The 23,055-nt window shown below is 44.5% G+C and overlaps 1 protein-coding gene across 1 annotated transcript in view; it reads right to left on the reverse strand.

Moving 5' to 3' along the window:
- The window catches only part of LOC124616693 (cytochrome P450 6k1-like), a 154,042-nt gene that overhangs the window by 3,326 nt on the left and 127,661 nt on the right, over window positions 1-23,055 (reverse strand). The window contains exon 7 of the mRNA XM_047145031.1: window positions 13,908-14,159. Coding sequence (XP_047000987.1) covers window positions 13,908-14,159 — 252 coding nt within the window. The remainder of the gene's footprint in view (window positions 1-13,907; window positions 14,160-23,055) is intronic.

A 23,055-nucleotide genomic window follows, 5' to 3' on the forward strand; every position in this document is an offset into this window, starting at 1 on the left:
CCCGGAATTCACGGGAATTAGGTGACTTGTGTCTGCAGATGTGGCGCCCATTCCCTCCATTAACCTACCAAGGCCTCATTACCTCCATGCCACATCGCATCGCCGCTGTTATCTGCGCCAAACGTGGACGTACCAGCTGTTAGTTGGGCGGTCATGATGGTCTGGTTAATCAGTCTATGCGTATTTAAGGCCAGTTTGTAATTATGTGCAATGAAGTGAGTGTGTTAGCACGTTTGAACTTTAATGGCAGCTTCATCAGCCACAAAAAATTTCAATATATACACTAATGGCCATTAAAATTGCTACACCAAGAAAAAATGCAGATGATAAACATGTATTCATTGGACAAAAATAATACACTAGGACTGACATGTGATTACATTTTCACGCAATTTGGGAGCATAGATTCTGAGAAATCAGTGCCCAGAACAAAGGCCTTGATACACCTGGGCATTGAGTTAAACAGAGCTTGGATGGCGTGTACAGGTACAGCTGCCCATGCAGCTTCAACACGCTACCACAATTCATCAAGAGTAGTGACTGACGTATTGTGACGAGCCAGTTGCTCGGCCACCATTGACGAGTCGTTTTCAATTGGTGAGAGATCTGGAGAATGTGCTGGCCAGGGCAGCAGTCGAACATTTTTTGTATCCAGAAAGGCCCGTACAGGACCTGCAACATGTGGTCGTACATTATCCTGCTGAAATGTAGGGTTTCGCAGGGATCGAATGAAGGGTAGAGCCACGGGTCGTAACACATCTGAAATGTAACGTCCACTGTTCAAAGTGCCGTCAATGGGAACAAGAGGTGACCGAGACGTGTAACCAATGCCACCCCATACCATCACGCCGGGTGATACGCCAGTATGGCGATGACGAATACACACTTCCAATGTGCGTTCACCGCGATATCGCCAAACACAGATGCGACCGTCATGATGCTGTAAACAGAACCTGGATTCATCCGAGAAAATGACGTTTTGCCATTCGTGCACCAAGGTTAGTTGTTGAGTACACCATCGCAGGCGCTCCTATCTGTGATGCATCAAGGGTAACCGCAGCCATGATCTCCGAGCCGACAGTCCATGCTACTGCAAACGTCATCGAACTGTTGGTGGAGATGGTGGTTGTCTTGAAAACGTCCCCATCTGTTGACTCAGGGATCGAGCCGTGGCTGCACGATCCGTTACAGCCATGCGGATAAGATGCCTGTCATCTCGACTGCTAGTGTTACGAGGCAGTTGGAATCCAGCACGGCGTTCCGTATTACCCTCCTGAACCCACCGATTCCATATTCTGCCAACAGTCATTGGATCTCGACCAACGCGAGCAGCAATGTCGCGATACGATAAACCACAATCGCGATAGGCTACAATCCGATCTTTATCAAAGTCGGAAACGTGATGGTACGCATTTCTCCTCCTTACACGAGGCATCACAACAACGTTTCACCAGGCAACGCCGGTCAACTGCTGTTTGTGTATGAGAAATCGGTTGGAAACTTTCCTCATATCAGCACGTTGTAGGTGTCGCCACCGGCGCCAACCTTGTGAGAGTGCTCTGAAAAGCAAATCATTTGCATATCACAGCATCTTCTTCCTGTCGGTTAAATTTCACGTCTGTAGCACATCATCTTCGTGATGTAGCAATTTTAATGGCCATTAGTGTAGTTATTCTCTTGCGCTGTCGAAACACTATTGCGATTAGTAGATTATCTGACCGGTTCCATTGCATTTGAATTGCCAGATTGGATGTTTTCGTGTCTTATGGAGTAAAAATATTAGAATACAGCAGTAACTAGGACATTTCTTGCCAATAAAGTATATCACTCTACTTTACAAAATTTCAGATGATCCCTTTATGACATGTAACTCTGTTTGTTCGAGAAAACAGTAGGGCTGTATAAGATTCAGATATCGATTCCCTGTTAGAAAAGACGTAATTGCTTTCATAGACGAGGACGCAGCATTAAGCATAGTTAAAATATATAATCATGTTTCCGAAACACCACGACGGAAGAATTCAGAATGCGGTACGGTAATGCGAGAATGTTTGGCATACAGGAGAGCAATGTGTAAGATGTGTATCTGAAGAAAAGTAACAAAATGGAAAAATAGTCGAGACGCGATATTGTTACAGTTTCCATATTTGCTGAGCAAGGAGATGACGTGTCAACAGGCGGTCAACAATTGTAATGGAAGACATTACCGATAAATAACGAGATAGAAGCACCAGGGAATAAACGTTCTAGTGAGTAAGGATCCCTCGTTCAGACGTCATTGCGAAGAGTACAAGATATGAATCAAGGATGGGGCTGCCAACTCAAGATAACCAAGTCACTCCCTGTACTACTTGCCCATCGGACCATGTACAGCCTAAGAGAAATGTGAACGCTCAGAGTGATACTGTAGTGTCCAACCTCCTTGACCAATGGTCATGTCTGACGATGATCTTAATCTTGAACCTTCTCTTGGAACATTACGAAATTATGTGAGTCTACCTGCTCTTGGTTATACCTTACAGTACAGTAACTGATTTAGGAATCTATGTCTTCCGACAAAGTAATTCAGCTGGCATCTTCCTACGCCTCCTGACATTTTCTGAGTAAACCTCCCGATTCTGTGATATTGTTTACATTTTATTTGCTATCAATACCTGAAATTTATTGCAGAACTCAAAGGAATCTTTCTGCTGCCTCACCTCTTCTACTGATGCCATATTCTCCTGCGAAAATCAGCCACGCCTGGTCCGCTGATTGCAGCGATGTCAGCCCAGTGATTCCATCGAAAAATCGGCGTAGCCTGGGTATTTTCTCAGCAACAGACAGTCGCCGTAAAGCAATATTGCCAGCAATAGCTCTCAGACAACCAATAACATGTTAGCACAAACTTCACAACAAAAGAACTAATAAGAATATTTCCTGCAGCTACAGACAACCTTGGTACAAGCATAACAGTGATATAGAAGGTTGCGTACATCTTACTCTCTGTCTTGGCAGAGTTATTTAATTTTTCTCTCTTCACATGTATCCAAACGTACAGGGGAGATGTAAAGTCCACCAATGGCTAAGGACAAAAATTCACAGATAGCCCGTAGTTAATCGACAAGTAGCATCTGATCACTTAATATGGAGCCCAAATATATAGACACTGGTCGTTGTCGTCCGATGTAATACTGCGGAACCAGACGAGAACTGCGGTGACTTTAGCAGTCAGTATATGTATTGGATTTTTTTTTTTTTTTTTTTTTTTTTTTTTATTGCCAAGCTGTTCCGATTCCTAGACATGACGGCAATCCCGGCAGAGTTGTAAAGTCAAGATGGAAGCCAAACTTTACGGAACGGTCCCCAAACACTGTCCTCGGACTTGTCCCTGCCACTTGCCCACACGGCCCTTATCCGACCGCAGATTCACTGACGCGCGGATTCCGGCACCAGCTGCCGGAACAACGTAGCGGTGGCGGCAGTCTTCGTGCCCGTCTCCCAACTCTCAGTCCGCGTCAGGGCGCATCTCCCTGTCCTTTGCAATGCAAACACAATAGTTTCCTCTACGCAGAAAAGACCCGTGATTACTTGCCGAATGTACATTCTATTTTACACTTCAGAGTTCCTGTAGTGCTCTTTGAAGGACGAGACCATGTTGCACAGTGTGTATATAATATATTAATATTTAATTTTGAGAACTAAATACATCACTCTAAAAAAATAATACCAGTATTTGCTGTATAAGAGAGAAAGAAAGTGTGAAATTGCGAGGTGTCAAACTCGTCTCCAGGGACTGGGACCTTCTCAAACTCTGTGGGGATAACACAGCGTCAAACGCAGCGACAGAGCTACGAACTCTGCTGGCCAGTTAGTCTGACTGCACTGTAGTGCGACGGCCTGCAGGGATAACGGTTTCCTTGTTGCTGTCCCAGGCTGTTAAAAGCAGGCCAGTTTAACGCTGGTGTTGTGGTGTTTGCCACAGTATTCATCCACTCGAATGCTAGGCCCCGGTTAGGTCTTTCCCAGGCAATCCAAACATATAGCTTTCAAAACACATTTTATTCAACATTAGTTATGCCAGACAACACTAAAAATAGAAACCAAGCAAGTAATGCAATAAGTCCATTAACGACATTAGATGTAAAATTTCGTAAGCAAACAAAGGTTTATAGGTCTCACCAAAGTTGAATATTGTTTTTTTCAAAGTTTACTACCTGTTTATCCTCTCTGTGAAACATAGGAATGGTTCAAATTGCTCTGAGCACTATGGGACTTAACATCTGAGGTCATTAGTTCCCTAGAACTTAGAACTACTTAAACCTAACCAACCTACGGACATCACACAGCCGGCCGTGGTGACCGAGCGGTTCTAGGTGCTACAGTCTGGAACCGCGCGACCGCTACGGTCACAGGTTCGAATCCTGCCTCGGGCATGGATGTATGTGCTGTCCTTAGGTTAGTTAGGTTTAAGTAGTTCTAAGTTCTAGGGGACGGATGACCTCAGAAGTTAAGTCCCATAGTGCTCAGAGCCATTTGAACCATTTGACATCACACACATCCATGCCCGAGGCCGGGGTCGAACCTGCGACGGTAGCGGTCGCGCGGTTCCAGACTGAAGCGCCTAGAACCGCTCGGCCACACCGGCCGGCCCGTGAAACACAAAAATGGTATGGTAGCCCAATGAACGAAAGAAAATTAGGGGAAAATCCGTGTAGTCCCAAATTTTCGCACGATGCTATGAGGGAATGCCATGAACAACACACTAAAATTCCTTACTGGCGGAGTGTGAGCGTTGGGGTGCAGTAGCGTTTAAATGTCATCTTTTTTTATGTTTCTCTCGAGTTGCTGGAAACCCACATCTCCTAGCAAAAATGTTTTCCAGCACAAAATTAAACTATAGTAAATTTTCTACGAAAAAGCTCCAATTCATTTTTTCTCTAGGACTAACAACTTCCGCGTTCGGGGGATGGAAAAAAATGCAGATTATTAAATGTACTATTCGAACGGTATGAAATTAATCTTTATCTTTAAATGAGTAGGTTAAAAACAAATATTAAATTTGTGTACCGCATCTAAGTGCAGTATTGCCGTGTTAAGAGATAAATTGTGTTCCGGGGGCCTAACAGGCTGGGTGGAGGGAGGAGGACAATGTGTGGATGTGTGGCAGAAACGCGTTGGAACGCACTTCGCCAGATTTTGTTCCTGCACTTCACTCCTTCAAAGGCCTGCAGACTGACGGTCGAGCAGGTGAAAACTGTTCAAACGTGTGTGAAATCTTAAGGGACTTAACTGCTATGGTCATCAGTCACTAAGCTTACACACTATTTAACCTAAATTATCCTAAGGACAAAGACACACACCCATGGCCGAGGGAGGACTCGAACCTCCGCCGGGACCAGCCGCACAGTCCATGAGTGCAGCGCCATGTAGACCGGTCGGCTAATCCCGCGCGGCTCGAGCAGGTGGTTCCCCACCACTCCGTGTGCCGCGCTACACCACAACAACAACTACTGGGTGTTTCACAACGTTATACAGACCCTCCACAGCGTGACTTACGAATCACTGGCGACGCATTGTGCAGACATGCCTGCGGAGTGTGTCTCTTGCACAGAATGGTCAGCACTACGTGGATTCCAGATCTGTGTTACTAATAACCCTAACGCAGGCAATGCATACGGACAGAATCTACGTAAATTTCAGCAAACTGTTCTATACAGCTAGAGGGGAAATTGATTCTTAGTCATCCTATGCGTCAGCTGTAGAGTTCTTCCGGGAAAGGTAACTTCCCCCACCATAAGCGCTTCTCGACTTTCAGTTTACAGACAGACAATACCTGTTCTGTCCAGTTCTGTTAAATGAGTGGACAACAAAACTTCACTGAGCTCTTATTTATATGGCGCGATTATTTTCAGCCGGTCGGAGTGGCCCAGCGGTTCTAGGCGCTACAGTCTGGAACCGCGCAACCGCTACGGTAGCAGGTTCGAATCCTGCCTCGGGCATGGATGTGTGTGATGTCCTTAGGTTAGTTAGGTTTAATTAGTTCTGAGTTCTAGGGGACTGATGACCACAGCAGTTGTCCCATAGGGCTCAGAGCCATTTGAACCATTTGATTTGATTATTTTCAGTTTATTGAATGACTACTGACGTGCTTTTGTAAGTGAGATATTATGTGAGAAAGCTCAACAGATGGAGCTGTCAGCTGCCTACCACAGTGAACAACCCTTCCCACGTGTAAAACGCTGTCAGTATGTGTTCGACAATGCTGGTTCACTGGCCCCACTAACACTGGTTTGAATCCTTTTCGCAGGACGAGGGACAGCAACCGCATCACCCCAGCCTCAGCACTCTCAAAATCTGAAGAGGACCAGTAGCTTCAATCGTCTCTCTCTGCAGCAGAATTAGGTCACAAAGGTGTTACAGAACTTCATACATAGGATGACAATTACTGAACTATTTGACTAAAACGTAAATTAATTACAAACTAAGGCGTGCACACAGTTTATTCAGCATGCAAACATCCCTACAGATATTCGGATTTAGTTTATGACATGTTCTATGTGCCTGCCATCATTGGCGATGATGTGGCGCAGACAAATAGCGTAATTCTGCGTGACCCACTGAAGTGTCGGAACATCGTCACTGTCGATGACCTCCTGAATGGGTTTTTTCTACTCAGCAATGGTTTTGGGGTTGTTGCTGTACACTTTGCCTTTAATATAGCCCCACAGAAAGCAGTCGCCTGTGCTCAGATTCGGAGAACATGGCGGCCAATTGAGGCCCATGCCTGTGGCCTGTGGGTACCCGGCCCGCAAAGTGCTCCTCCAGGACATCAGACACTCTCCTGCCTCGACGGGGTCGCGCACCGTCTTGCATGAAACACACCTTGTCGAAATCAAGGTCACTTTGGATAATGGGGATGAAATCGTCTTCCAAAACTTTCACGTACCGTTCGGTAGTCACCGTGCCATCAAGGAATTTCGTGACTGGACATTGCACACCACGCACTTACCCGTAGAGGGTGAAGTGACTTCTCGATTGCGAAATGCAGATTCTCGGTCACCCAAATGTGGCAATTTTGCTTATTGACGAGCCCATCCAAATGAGAGCGGGCTTCGTCGCTAAAACCAAACCAAACTGCGCATACTAATTCCCATTATGACCCGCAGCCAACCGTGCAGTTTGAAAGTCTAACGCAAACCGTTTAGAAGTGATGATGAGTTTATTTCATATAGTCAATAATTGTCACCCTGTGTTTTAACATAAGTCAAGCAAGACATTACAGCAGATTATTGTTCCTGACTTGTATGTGACCAGTCCCATTCCATCAGAAATGTTCACACCTACTTGCAACTCACTATATAAGCGCCAGCATTTCTTGAGTGGAAAAGATTTATGCAGTCCACAATTGATAGTAAAAGAAGTACTGTAGCTTTGAGCTCATTCATTAACTCACCAATAATGACTAAAACACAGTTACATGGCTTTACAATAGCCTGACAACAATAGACAGTAGCAAGGTGCCACATATTCCAATCCCATCTCTTTCCCACCAGTTCTACACTGGCCACTGAAAATATCACAATACGAGTTAAACACACAGGAACCAGTTTTACATAAAAGCTCACTTAACCACTGCAGATGAGCAGTCATTCAATAAACTGAAAATAGCCACACTATATAAGCACGTGCCCAGTGAAGTTATACCGTCTCTTTACGTAAGAGAAATGGAGGAAATGCTGGGGAGGTATAGTTTCCCTGTAAACTGAAAATGGAGAAGACCTCGTGGTAGAGGAAGTCAACTTTCCCATAAGAACGCCACAGCTACCATACCGGATGACTAAGAATCAATTTACCCTCAAGGAGTGTAGAACAGTGTGCAGGAATTTACACGGATTCTGGGCACATGCACTAGTATTATCTGATTTCCTTGTACCTTTAACCCACCGCCTGGGCATGTCTGCAGACTGTGTCGTCAAATTTTCATAAGGGGGGAACCACTTGCTCGGCCTTCAGTTTGCAGACCTGTGAAGGACGGAAGTGCAATCCGGCGACCTCACTTCCCTCGCACTTCTAGCCCACAAATCCCCACTCCCCACTAACCAGTGTCACCCATGGAACACGATCTGTCCCTTAATACAGCTCTACTGCACTTAGATGTGGTATACACATTTGATATTTGTTTTTAATCTACTTCATTTAAATATTAGGAAATGTTTTTAATAAACTCCGATTTTTTCGTCCCCAGTAATGTGGAAATTGTTGGTCCTAGGGAAAAAATGAATAAGACCGTTTTTTAAGAAATTTACTGTAGTCTAATTTTGTATTGGAAAACATTTTCTCTAAAAGCCTCGGTTTCTGAGTTATTCAAGAAAAACATAAAAATATCACCTTCAAACGCCTCCCACTCCAATGCTCACATCCCACCGGTCAGGACTTTTAGTGTTTTATTCATGACGCCCCCTCCTAGCAAAGTTCAAAATTTTGCTACTACTCATTTTCCCCCCTAATCGATCTTTTTTGGGCTTCGTTGACTTGGCTGTGGTTATTTTTGTTGATATCGAGGAAGTTTTTCTAATTAGTTATGGTTTTGTGTTACGGTCTAGCCAACTACCAGGCGTTCAGCAGGTATGTATTTATTCTAATCGTATGCGTCTCTCAGTCCACATCCACCATCCCATCTTCTGCTGCCAGTCTCTCTATCCACCCGTTGCTCCCCCCGCTCTCTGTCCATTTGCTGCTCAACACCCTCCGTCTGCTCCTTCGCTTCTGTCCATCTCCTCCCCTTCCCTCTAAATCCATCTCCTCCTGTCCCCCACATCTCCTCCTCAGCCTCTCTGTCTCCTCCTCCCCCCATGTCAATCCCCTCCTCCCTCCCTTTGTCCCTCTCGTTCTCCTCCTCCCTTCTGTCCAGCCTCTGCTCTCCATCTCCTCTTTTTCCGCCCATTTCCTCCTCCCCATCTCTCTGCCCACCTACTCCTCCCCTCTACTTCTCTGTCCCCCTCTTCACCTATATCTGTGTCTGTTTCCTCCTTCCCTTTCCTATCTGTCCATCTCTCCTCACTCCATTGTCTCTCCGCGATATCACCCCCACCCCAAGAGGAGGTTGCTGCCTCTTAGCACCACAACATTTCTTTCCACTTAGTAAGTAGCGTGAATATCAAGTTTGGATGAAATTGATCCAGGAGTTTAGAAGGAGTTTTATATCCTCCGCTTTGCTTGCTTTCGCGCATCTCACATATATTTTACATGTATTTAACATATTTCGCACATATTTGTACCAAAATTTCACTTGCATCTTTACGAATTGCACCTTGCAGTTTCGTTTTAACGTAGCTCAATGTTTATGGCGTCACATTTCCTGAACTTTGTGCCATACAGTGATATAATTTTCCAGATATATTCAGCGGCATATATAGATACTATCTTCGAAATTTTGTTGCGAATAGAGTCAGCAGCAGAGAAGTAATAAATTTTAACGCCATCCCTCACGCAGTTGTTTTTCACGCACTCAGTGTTTATGACGTCATAACTCCTGAACTATGAGTCGTACAATGTTGTAGTTTATGAGGTACAGTCTGTGGTATATGTGAATACTGTCTCTAGAGCTCATCTTAAATACAGTTTGTAGTAAACAAGTACTAAATGGAAACGTCATGTCTGATGCCGCAGTTTTATCGCATGAACAGCGAAAATGTATTAAGTGATAAACTTTTTTTTCCTTTCACCACTTTTTCGGGTTCGTTAGCGACAAAAAGTTTCTTTAGGGTTTGAAATTATATGAAAAGTTTGTTGCAAGTAACTGAGTGCTCTCATTCCCAAATACTGTATGAACAGCATCTGAATTCGCGTGTCGTGGGCAGCACTACGTTTTCACCTCTCATCCGTTTGATAGGCAGGTCGTTCCCATCCCAACAGCGATTCTTTCCAGACCATAAATGATACGTGGTCCAAGTTTTGTTCAAATCTGTCCAGTGGTTTAGAACGAGATGTGGAACATACGCATATACGTACATGCGTACATCCATTTTCTTTAAATGTATAGGTTTTTAATTTCAGTGCTGGAGTGTGAATAAAAGCATTGGAATATAGTACATTTTAGTGAATATATTGTATCTACATTTCACAATACATCGGTTACGCTGGACGATATTATTTCTGACTATTGAATAAAAAAGGTAGCATTCATATTGATAGGAAAAGATTGCTTACGGTAACGAGATACACATAAGAATTAGGCATCAAAGTAATCTACCTCAAACGTACGAACTAGATTACAATTATTTTTGTATGCTTCCCTTCAAAATTAGTGCTTGGGGCGCTACACGCTTTCAAACTCATAGAGTCAGTTACACAACAAGTGGCAATTTTAGAATTTCATCCCTCTTGGGTAAAGTTTCCGTGGACGACCAGGCAAGTGACTGATTATTTACGAAACCGTTGCGTACAGGATGTGCCAGTCCGGTTCTCGAAAATACCGCAGCACAAACATCACTACAGTCACTAACCATGATCGCTTGTAGGCGTCACATCTGCTGCAACAAACGTCTATTTGGTCACGTACGTGTTTCATACGTTCACGGTTGCGCGAAGACAAATTAGGTGACCAGTAGTCCCCACCACAAGGGGCGTTCTGTCCCCTTCCTCTGGCTGCCCCCCTCCCTCGCCTTCTCTCACCTCCAGTGCTGCCAGTGGCTGCCTGTAATTTGTCTTTGTTGTTCTACTTTTTGTAAATGAAAATTAAGTTGTTTGTTGCTATGCCTACTACTGTTTTAAATTCACTGTGCAAAAGAACTTAAGGACCTTTCTTTTTGGCTCTAAGGTGCCTGCAACCTCCTCTGTCAAGGTGGAGAGCGCGGCGCCCTGCGACGCTTCGAACAGCAAAGTGGCGACGCGTGTTGAACCGAAGCCAGGGCTCAGGAGCTCATGTCACGCGTTATGCGGGCCAGTTGACGTCACTTTGGGACGAAATTTCGTCACAATTCTGACCGCCGGCACTATGGACGTGAAAAATAGTGCGAAGATCGTCACCTCCCCACAGTCTTGTCCGCATCTCGCCCACGCAGCGGCGCTGGACTTCAAAACAGTGATGCCCAGATCTGAAACCTCACGGTTTTTCTTACCGCTGGCTGAGAGAACCGCTTGAGACGCACCGTCGGTTAGAATTGACACGAAAATGCCTCAGGAGATGGGATGAAGGATGTCAGTAAAACCACCCCTTAAATTTAGGCGCTAATTACCGCAGTAGAAAACGACGGTTTGAAGTGCGATATGTAGCATAACGACGTTCCTGCCAACCTCTAACATTTCTCACACCTCGGGATGGTTCAGTCCCCCCTGTACACATCGTGGGACGGCAGCAACATCGCTGAACGTAATGTGATCTCTGTGGAGTGCAATGCGACCATCATTGCTCTTATATACTGTGTGAAGCCACTAACGACCGTTCAAAATATTTGATGAAATCTGAACGTCATCCGAAGCACGAAAGGATGCTTATGCTTTTTCGTCCGTCCTGTTTCACTCTCTCATGATGGGTGGGTGACATTGACTCTTGCACGGATAAAGTGACAGAGGGCGCCGCTAACTTGCCGCACTTTGGCAACACCCTCACACTTTTGTTGAGCACTTTAAAAATGTGCCTGCACAGAGATGAACCTACGCGCCTGTGTGCAGGAAAATCTTTGGACACCCCTGAAATTATGCGTACCCGCAAGCAGGCATGAGAACAGCAGTGTAGTGCCGCTCAGCTGAAGGGTCGCCCGCACACTGGCGCCTAAGAATCGGTCGAGGGCTCTTACTGTACAGCTACATTTTTAAAGAGCTCAGCAGAGATGTGTGAGTGGCACTGAGGCTGTTGCCAAACTGGGTGGTGTTAGACAGACCCTATGCCTTTTTGTCCGTGCATTTCTCAATGTCGCACCTACCCGCGATCACGCCACAAGTGGGTGCAAAGCAGAAGGACGGAAACAGCATAAAGACCCTTTGCTGCTTCGGATCGTGTTCAAATTTCGTCGAATCGTTTTGAATGGTCCCTTGCAGTTTCACCTGGCATACCAGAGCAAAACTGCAGTCGAACTACACTGCAAAGGGGTCAAATAACGTTTAATAATATTGCAGCCTTACGATACCCTTAGAGAAGGGTTGAATCGTCCTAGAGCGCGTGCAGTGTCACAGGTTGTCAAGAACGTCGTTCTCTTGCACATCGCACGGCCAACTGTCATTTAGACTGCGAAATATGTGTAAATGAACGCATGAAGGGAAGAGGTGGTTTCATTGACGGCCTTTATGCTACCACCTGAGGCCATGTCGTGTGTATTACGAGGGTGAGGGGAGGGGCACAGAGGCACCAGAGAAAGGGTGCGATGTGGGTAAGGTGGGTGTGACGACTTTGCCTCGTGTAACACGCTCACAGTGGCGTTGGGCAGAACTGTTGTGAAATTTGGTGCCAACGTGACATCATTTATCCACGATACAACTGATATGAATATCTGACCTCTGCCCTCTTTTCGCATTTGCCGACTCCTCGCTGTTTGGACCGTGTCTGCGACAGAGGGAGACGCTGAAGGGCGGCACGCTTTTCCACAGTTACAGAGAAATATTGTAGTCAGCTTTGAGCCGAATTTCAAACTTCTGCGTCTTATTGGAGAACTGACGGGGTTTCGAGTAAGTGATCCTTAAATTCTTTTGCGTATTGCATTTACGATTTGTGCTGTCGTTATTTTAAGTGTTGGATGCCATATAAGGTGCAATGCTTATCTTAAGACGAGCGTTGCAGTGAATCTAATGCAAAGCATGTAGAATCCGTCTTTAGTAGTTATAATGTGCCTATGGCACTCATCTTCCCTGAACAAAAAAAAAAAAATGCAATAAATAGGCGAATCACGCACAAAAATAGCTGAGGAATGTAATCTGTGGATGATCCTCGCTAGAAGAAAGGACACATTAGTGAAACATGTGCCACAACATGCAGGAATACTTTATTTCATGTTGGAAGGAGCAGTATAGGAAAAAAACTAGTAAGGATACACAAAAATTATATGCAAATTAGATTACAGTACAGTAGTTACGTATAGATGAAAAGGTTAGCACAATGTAGGGAAGAATGGAAGCTAGTTTTGTAGCAGTGCGAAGTCTGATTGCATGAAGAAAACACAACTGCAATATATGGTGAATGAGATGGACATAGTAAGAGGCGCAGCAGACTAGATACAGTGAGAGGAGTTGCGGCCTGGATATAGTGAGAGAGAGAGAGTGGCATGGATATAGTAGAGGACCTGCATCCTGGTTATAGTGAGAGGAGCAGCAGCTTTGCTATAGTGAGAGCAGTAGCAGCCTTGCTGTAGTGAGAGGAGCAGTGGACTGGATATAGCAAGAGGAGCAGTGGTCTGGATATAGTGAGAGCGGCAGCGGTTAGAATATAGTGAGAAGAGCAGAGAATATGATATAGTGAGAGAAGTATGGGCCTGGCTATGGTGGTAGGAGCAGTGGTATGGGTGTAGAGAGAGTGGCAGTGAGCTGGATATAGTGAGATGAGCACTGGCTGGGATACAGTGAGAAGACATGAGAACTTAACAAAGCGGCAGCCTGGATATATGTAGTGAGAGGAGCAGAGGCTTGGATATAGCGAGAGGAGCAGTGGCCTGGAAAGAATGAGGGGAACAGCAACACAGATTTTGTGAGATGAGTAGCAAGTCTGGAGCAGACCGAGCTCTGAACAGACTGAACGACTGCTCGATTATTGATTGATTGATTGATTGACCAACTGATAATATCCTTCGTGGCTATGAATCAGGTGCTGCTAGATGGAACTTTGCCAGTGAGTTATTACTATTAAGGCGCAGCCCCTTGACAGTGAAAAGAATGTTGAACAAGAGAAAAATACGATACCAAAACATATTTGCACTAACATCAAGCAAACTACCAACCTATGCAGATGCGAGGGCCATCTCCAAATGGCAGGTAGACGTAGGGGTGCCTCTTGGCCTTTTCCTCCTCCGAAAACCTCTCTGGGTCGAAGCGCTCAGGATCTGGGAACACCTCTGGGTCGTAGTGGAGCCCCAGTAGACTGATAATGATTCCCGTTCCTTTCTCGATGACGACGTCGCTGTCTGGTATCTTGTAATCTTCCATGCAGTCACGGTTCAGAATGGGCAGTGGTGGGTACTTCCTCAGCGTCTCTGTTAGGAAGCAGAATGGGCGAAATATAGAATGAAAATTTAACAAGAAAATCTTGGACAACTTTGTAAGTGTAATGTATTAGCTTAGCATAAACACTTGCTTCTGTGGATTAATATCTAATTGGCAACACACAACACGTGTTAAATATTTGTTCACGCAATGGGGACTGGTTGTGGCAAAATGTGCAGCCTACGGAAACCCAGGAAACAGATCCTGTTCTGCGTATGCTCGATGCATCATACTCCATTCTTCCTGTAAGTGTACCTGACACAGTGAGTCGTCACATTGACTGAGAAAGGTTAATCATAGGCTGTAGCTGAGCAGAAGAGTCCATACCACAATCGTTGCATTTGATAGAGCCCAAATTTAATTCGAGAACCGAAACGTGTTGGGTACTTTTACTTAATCAAATAAATTTTGGTAATTAAATCGACAGAAAAGGGTATTCATGAGCAGTTTTCACGCAATAAGAAAGATATTAATCAAGAAAATGTAACGGAATTGAGCCGTGTCACGGCTCGGCATTTTGATTTACCCGCGAGGTTATTTCACTTGTTTTCAGCGCAGTGATGGGGGGCGTGGTCGCTGAGCGCTGGTGGCGCTGGTGCGCGAACCAGGAGTTTTTGGGAGGACGGCTCGGTCGGTATATCACGACAGGACGGCAGCGGCGGGGAGTCCACTGGTGGCTTCCCAGTAAGGACTGCGGAGAGAGTGGTTGTCTGCGAGCATGTGGGGAGGACGGAATGCTCGCTTGCTTAGCGTGGTTCTCCGTGACCAGCTGTTGTTTGTTGGGCCTAGCACTCGAGACTGACTGAATTGATGTTGGTGAAAATTTGCTAGATAACACAACCGTCGTGAAATTGAAAACTTGACAGTGTTAACTCATGTCACCAGTCGTTAATGTTATTTCTGTCTTGTAGCTTACTTAACTGATATAAAATAATTTAGAAATTTTGTGTATTTGTCACGAAAGGTGAACTAATGTCACATGACATTGACATTTGTGTAGGGTTTAAGTAAAAAAAAAAAAATGATTATCATGGCCACATTTATTTTTTAGCAGGGAGTAGGGAATTTGTCGCACTCTTGCCAAATTGGATCACAAGTTCAATATTTTTCTGGTGTAATTGTTAATATTTGTACATGTTGCACTATTGTACTATATAATATACCTTTTACTAACAGTATCTTTATGTTTCAGACTGGGGCTGCATGTTCTTCTAGAGAATGTTTAAAAACATTTTTTTTATTGCTATAATTTCCTTTTAAACTGTTAATTGTATAAACTTGGATGTATAACCAATTATTGTTAAATAATAAATTTGTGACAACAAGGCATGGACGAAATACATGTGCCTACACCTTCCCCATCCTGGCTCTGCTACCGTCTGTACATAACAGGAGTAATGCCCTTCTGTTGTTGAGAAAGGATCAATATGGTTGACATAACCAAAAGAGAGGGTGAGGGGGGGAAGGGGGAGGGAGAGATAGAGGGAGGGAGAGATAGAGGGAGAGAGAGAGAGAGAGAGAGAGGGGGGGGGGGAGGGGGGAAGGGACTGGGAACAGCGAGAAGCGACACTGGACCGTAACGGCGCGTCAGCTGGCCTCTGGCCTCCAGCTTGAAGCCGTTAGTAGGCAGCGCCTCGACTTGTCGCTGTAGACTGAGTCTGGCTCTTCTTGACACGATCGCGTAAATTGTGAGAGAAATTTGCACCTTGCGAACTGTAGAAGTCATAAGCTGTGTCAGAGCAGTGTGTGAGGTCTCCCTACCTTCCAACAAACTGGCGCCTTACCTGCCATGAGAGGTCTGCTGTGCTGGGCACTGACTACGCGACGTGGACGTCACGTGTTGGCATCCGTCTGTTGTAATCCCACAGCAGGTCACACACACACACACACACACACACACTGTGTCGAGGCTACTCCGGGTGCCTATCCATGTTGGCTGTGAGCTGAGGCCATGTTGCACTCCAGCTGCCCATCACCCACGGCTCCACTACAGCCCCTCGCAGTCGCTGTCATCACCACTTTGGCGACTGTCTGCACTGCTAATCGCCACTTATCATCATCCACTATATCTGCATCTACATCTACATGACTACTCTGCAGTTCACAACTGAGTGCCTGGCAGAGGGTTCATCGAATCACTTTCACACTGTCTCTCTGCCGTTCCACTCTCCAACAGCAAGGGGGAAAAGCGAACACTTAAATCTTTCCTTGCGAACTCTGTTTCTCTTATTTTATTACAATATTCATTTCTCCCTATGCAGATAGGTGACAACAAAATATTTCCGCATTTGGAGAACGCTGGAGACTGAAATTTCGTGAAAAGATCTCTCTCAAATGAAAAACGTCTTTCTTTTAACAATAGCCAATACCACTCGAATATTATATCCGTGACACTCTCTGCCCTGTTTCGTGATAATACAAAACAAACTACCCTTCTTTGAACTTTTCGGATGTCCTTTGTCAATCAAATCTGGTAAGGATCCCATACAGCACAACAGGACTCTAGCAGAGGAAGGACAAGCGTAATGTAGGCAGTCTCTTTAGCAGACCTGTTACATTTTTCAGATTTCTGTCAATAAAACGTAGTCTTTGGTTTGTCCTCCCCACAGCAGTATCTAGATGATCGTTTCAATTTAAGTTGCTAGCAAGTTAAGCTCCTACGTATTTAGTTGAATTGACAGCGTTTTGATTTGAGTGATATATCATGTAGCCGAAATTTAACCCATTACTTATAGTACTGTTTTAATTTTTTAGGGTCAAATGCCGCTTTTCACACCATACAGGTTCCTCACCTAAATCGTTATGCAATTGGTTTTTATCTATCGATGTCTTTACTAGATGTGTAAGGTGCCAAGACATGGGCACTTTCACGGTAGCCAGCAACATTAGTATTAATAGTAAAGGGACTGGCCAGGGCATCAGATCATGACACTATTCAATTATCATAAATATGAGGCACTCTCGAGCAGTATTCCCTGCATGATTGAGCCACTAACTTAAAGCGTTTGTGCAAAGTATCGGAAGTTGAGAGTTGTGGAACGTAAGGTCTGCACATGGCGGTAGCTCGCCGGGCCGCCGTGGGCGGCAGGTAGCGGTCACCGGAAACGCGGGACAATACGGCGCTTTTGCGGGTAGCCCGGCATCCGGAGCCACCTGGGCTGGGCAACACGTGGCGAAGACGGGAATTTCATTTGCCTAGGGGCGTTATGACCTACTCGATCATTGGGTAGATCTCAGTGGAGGGATTTCGGCGATGATAGAGCGTTCGACATTTGCCGAAACTGAGTATTCTTCCGCGGCGTTTTCGTACGCATGGGAGACGAGAGAATTGTGGAGGACTTCGCCTTCAGACATCGAGCGGTACTTGGAAACGGCGTCTAGGCCATCGTCTTCGAAGGGAGATATACGGTCTGTATCGCAGCATTGCACCATCGCGTGTTCCGTGCAGAGTTCTGCGGTTAGAGCTCTTTGGTGAAAATCTCGCTTCTCAGCACACAACGCCTAACCACTTCCAACAACTTACCTAATATTCTCGATCTGAAGTTATACTTGCGAGGTGCCGAGTATTTATCAACGCAGCTGTCGGTAATAGGGGCGCGTAATTGCAAATTGTTAATGTGCCATTCTCAGGAGTGTGTGGGTGGACAAAGAGATTCACATTTTTTTTTTGTAAATTTTGTCAGTTGCGGGGAATATCAAATTAAAATGACAATATTTCGATCGAATTATCGACTTCATTGTAGCTAGAATTTACCCTGTCCCAGTAAGCTTTACATGTATTCTAGTCACTGCACAGCTTGCCCAGACGGAGAGGAAAGACTGTTTGCAGCCTTCTATATCAGCGACGGACTAATAAGCTTACAGATAGTAAATGACAGCATCGTTTGCGAGCAGTCTAAGATTGCTCAGAGTGCCTCATAACCGTTTATACAGGGTGAGTCAGGAGGAAAGATACATGCTTTGAGATGTGATAGTATTAGTGATTCTGAACAAAAAACTTCATGTGGACATATGCCCTATTGCGAATGGTTTCCGAGATAGAACACGTTTAATATCACCTTTGTGCGTTCTTCCTTAATAGCTCGAAATCCGCACACTCCAACGAAAAGGTGTCTCAGTACACAATTAAACTAAATTTAATTTGCTACAAAAATGTCCTTTTTTTTGGCTGGCACTAACAGTTTATTCGGAGAGGTCGCGAGAATATTGAAAACCTCGCGCGACGCGCGTGCGCTATAACTTAGCTGCTTTTTGTAGGCCAGTTTGATGTAGTTTTACGATTTGATAGACCACAAGCATCCTGTATCAAAATGTTCGTCTCACCTTCCTCTGTATGTTAATGTGGTACGTTGTAAACAATGTAATGAATAATACAGAAAATAAATAGAAATGTACATTAAAAGTGTTGTATCTCGGAAACAATTCGGAATAGGTCATATATCGACATCAAGTTTTTTGTTCAGAATCACCAATGCTATCACCCGTCAAAACACGTACCTTTCCTCCTGACTCACCCTGTATAAATCAGGAGCTGCAGAAGGCCTGTATCACTTCCTTGAGGAACGCCAGGTATCATATCTGCTTTACACGAAGACTTTCTGTTACTTACCACGAACTGTTTATCTTTCCAAAAGGGAATCCCGAATCCACTTGTACAGCTGAGACGATACTCCAGAGCCATGCAACTTGATTATAAGTGGCTTGTGAGGGACAGTTTCAAAATCCGTCTGGAAGTCTAGATATATGGAATCAATTCGATATCCTTTGTCGGTAGCACTTATTACTTCCACACAGCCTAAAATTCCCTCTCCAGCCAGAACGACAATTAATATGTATCTCCCCCTTCCAACATCGTCCTGCCAGTTTTCTTTTTGCCATCGATCACCAACCACAAAATCAACCATTGCATCAAGAATCACAAGTCCAAGCAATAATAGAAATGCTGTTGTCCCAAGCATCCCATCAACAAGCTACAGCGTCATGATCCAGACATGCCACGCTGAAGGATTAGCACCAACCACTCCCTTCCCCCATCAACGTCATTTTCCACAACCTCCCAACCCACAACCATATTTCCATCCAGTAGTGAATATGAAACCACCAAAACATCAAAACACTGAAACTCCTGTCAATTCTGTATCCAAACAATCTCAAACTCAGACAAAATGTGTACATGAACAGAACTTTTCTCTGTACAACATCCTCCACTGTCATTAACATCTTTGCCCTCTCATATACAGACACAAAATTTCTAAAGCCTCAAAACTTACAAAATACTTCTCAACCATCCAAAATACAACAAAAAAGCTGTAGGAAAAACTCAGTCCTAGTAATAGCCCAAAACCCAACTTCCATAAACAACTCCTCTTCAGAATCCCTTGCATTAGCTTTGTCCCCAAAGCCACTTCATCACCTTTTAGCCACTAGCACTTGGGCCAGACAACCCCACCCTCCCCACCATTCTCCCACCCTCCCTGCTGTGGACATGAAGTTCGACCCCGAGATCACAGATTAGTAAGTGGAATTTTGCCTCCACCTCAATGTAGAAATTCGAAATCCCCTCCACATCAACAGCGATCTCATCCCCACTAATCACATTGTATATCTATCGACTCTGCCTCCACGCTATACCATTTATTCAACAAGGGAGCCATGGTATATCACTGATACCACACAGATCAACATTTCCATCTCACCCCTTGTATTACTTCTGCCAAAAGTGTCTCCACTATAATGATCACCTCACAGCTGATTACTTCCCCTCCCATCCGCGACACCTACAACAGCTCCAATCCCATCTATTGCGCCAAATGCAGAGCAAAGACTCTATTTATCACAAGAGAACTCATTGTGCCAGGTTGACCAGTTGATAATCTAGCAACAACCTCCATCTACCAACCTGGTACAGCTGTGTTGTTATAAGATTCATGATGATCATATTCCAACATATACATCCTTTCCAACGAGTAAACACTGTCTAACAAATCCTCCTAGCTTTCTGTGCCATATTCCACCTACACTACCAAGTTAATTGTTCCCATAATCAACTTTACTTCGTCTTTGGTCGCTTTGACACTGGTCCTCTCTAGTCCTCACCCACACAAACTAATTCCAAAATCTCATCATGGTGCGATAGCAATACAATGTCCTATTAAAAGACATATGTTATCTTTCAACAAATAAACCATTATTTATGCATATTATGCCTCAACACAATACCCATACCTCCACTTTAAATGAGTCCTTCCTCCAAACCTGTCACACTATTCAAGCTTCCCCCTCTATTCTAAGCTGTACAGATAATCTGCTTCCCATTGCCAGAGATGGAGTAGCAATCAGCCACCAGAGGAACCTCCCAATTGACCACAACACACGTGTGATACTGCCACTGCACACCTTATCTTTAGCCTCTACTTGAAACGCCGTAAACTTCACCTTTGCTTTCACATAAAACAGACCCTGTCCCCTACTATTTCCTAACCCAGCAGACTGTATGTTTTCCACCTGTAAAATTCCCATTGAGCTAAACGTCGATAGTAGGTCCCACTCAAAACTCCAGTGGTGCCCATGTTCGCTGAGTCCTTACAAGGTTAAATGGCCCATTCCCACAGCACCCATCCTAAACGTAATATAATTATGGACATAATCCTAGCATCTCTTAACCTTGTTTGATGTATCACCGCAAGAGTCCTGGATCAGACTGGAAGCGACTACCTCTACTTCTCACCATTCCCACTCACTACCTCACCCTTGTATACTATGTCCCTGCACCAACTGGAATGCCTATTGGGTATCGATAGGCACTCATATTAGATGCGATTCACAAACTTGTCAGTATCATGATGATGTCCCTCAAGCAGAATACGTGCTTCATTGGGCTTTCCTTGACTACATATACACCCACATCTTACCAAGTCCATTTATCCTAACCAGCCCAGCGCCCCTACACAAGATGTACTTCTAATACATAGTGAGTCCTGTCATTTACACCAATCATTCCTGCAGATTCGGAACTGGAATACACTCACATATGACCAGAAATTATATTGAAATCCCAGAAACTTACTAAATGCTAAAATGGCAGGTTTGGCACCAAATTCTGCACACTTCCCATTGACTTTTCCAAGTTTTGGAAAGCTTTCCACTCACTCACACACAGGCAGAAAACCGATTTTTCTTCAGCTAATCCTCCACAATAAACAACTCCCACCTGATGAGATGACCAATACTGATCACTTGGCATCCTATCTCATCGACATCCTCACAATTTCTGATGACCCTGACGTTGGCAACTCCCTTTCCCTACAATCCATGAACATACAGATTCCACTGTCCCACCACTTGATCCCAGCTCTTACTACTTGGTCAATGTACCACAGAAAAAGCTGAACTCACTCATCTCAGTACATGACAGAAAACAAGTATTATAATGAAAATTATCTACAGACACCTAACAGCTTGTTCCCATTCATACCTAGTATCCTTTGCAACTCTTTATCATAAGATGATTTCCATCCTGAGATGTGGAATACCTCCAAAAGCTTACTTTTCCTCAAACTAAACTAACCATCCAGTGATACTTCCTCCTGTCGACCCATCAGCTTTATCTCAGTATTTAGCGAGGTCTTCAAATCCATCCTCTCCTAATACATTAATAAATACTTGAACCTGCACCTAGGTTCTCCTGTTAACCATTGTGGCTTTTGTCCCAACACCTCCCTTGATGAATAACTTCTGTATTCACACATTTTGTATCCCATCGGTTTAACAAAAGAAAATCCGTAATTTTCGTACCCCTTGATCTACATACAGCTGACTATGGTCTCTGAATTCCTGATGTACGCACTTACAGTTAACCATGTCCATCTTCTTGGTTCCACCATATCTAGTTGTTCATTTTTTGTTGCTATTAACGATACCAATCTCTGTATCTTTTCTCCAGCTACATGTGTATCTCCTGCATGTATATCTCCTGCACTGCCGATATGCCTAAAGTACCTCCATCTGTCCATCTCCTTCAGTACATTCGTAGCGCTGTTTTAGTTACTCTTTATCCTGAACTACAGAAATCTCAACACTCTTCCCTCTGCATCTTAGTTTGATTAAGCCAAACTCTCGGCAGCAATTTTAGGATGAATCACCGCAGCTGATGCCCCCATGACTTTGGTGCATATGGGGTTATCCTATACAACCAGCCAACAAAATAAAATATCTGCGAGTAACACCCAACTTCTACGCAGCATGGACGCCCCTCAGACTAATCATCTGACAGAGTGAAACCACTAACTGGCCAAACTATGCGGCTGTGCTTCTGCACTATGCTCCACGCCTATAAAAACTTGATCAGACCTATTGTCTCTATGCCATTATTACATGGTTATCCGTTCTGTCAGCCCTCAATATACTTTAACACCTGATTTTCTGCGTCAGTATATCATCCCCCTTATAGTTCCTTTCCGTCTCATCAAATTACAGACTCTGCCACACACACACCAAACATCTCCATACATATTACACCATTCACAAACAGTATTTCAGTAATTGTATTGTTCTCCTCCCCAGCATCCAATCCTGGGACACTGTTGTGCCTCTACCGGACACAGTCCACCAACCTTGCACCTGCACACATTCAATATCCTTTCCTAACCAAATTTTTACCGACTCCCTCTCCAAGATGACGAAATTCGCCTCAATATTTATGCACCCTCTTAACTATAACTCTTCAACTAACTATAACTCTTCACCAAGTATCCCATCCTACATCTGGGATCCCCCTTCCCTTTTCCCTCCCCATATTTAGCTACCCCTGCCCTCTTCATACTACCGTCCTGGCTCCATACCATAACCCTTTTCCCTTTCTGTGTTTTCATCACCTGCCCCAACACC

Source organism: Schistocerca americana, chromosome 5 (genome assembly GCF_021461395.2).
Source record: "Schistocerca americana isolate TAMUIC-IGC-003095 chromosome 5, iqSchAmer2.1, whole genome shotgun sequence".
Taxonomy (NCBI): domain Eukaryota; kingdom Metazoa; phylum Arthropoda; class Insecta; order Orthoptera; family Acrididae; genus Schistocerca; species Schistocerca americana.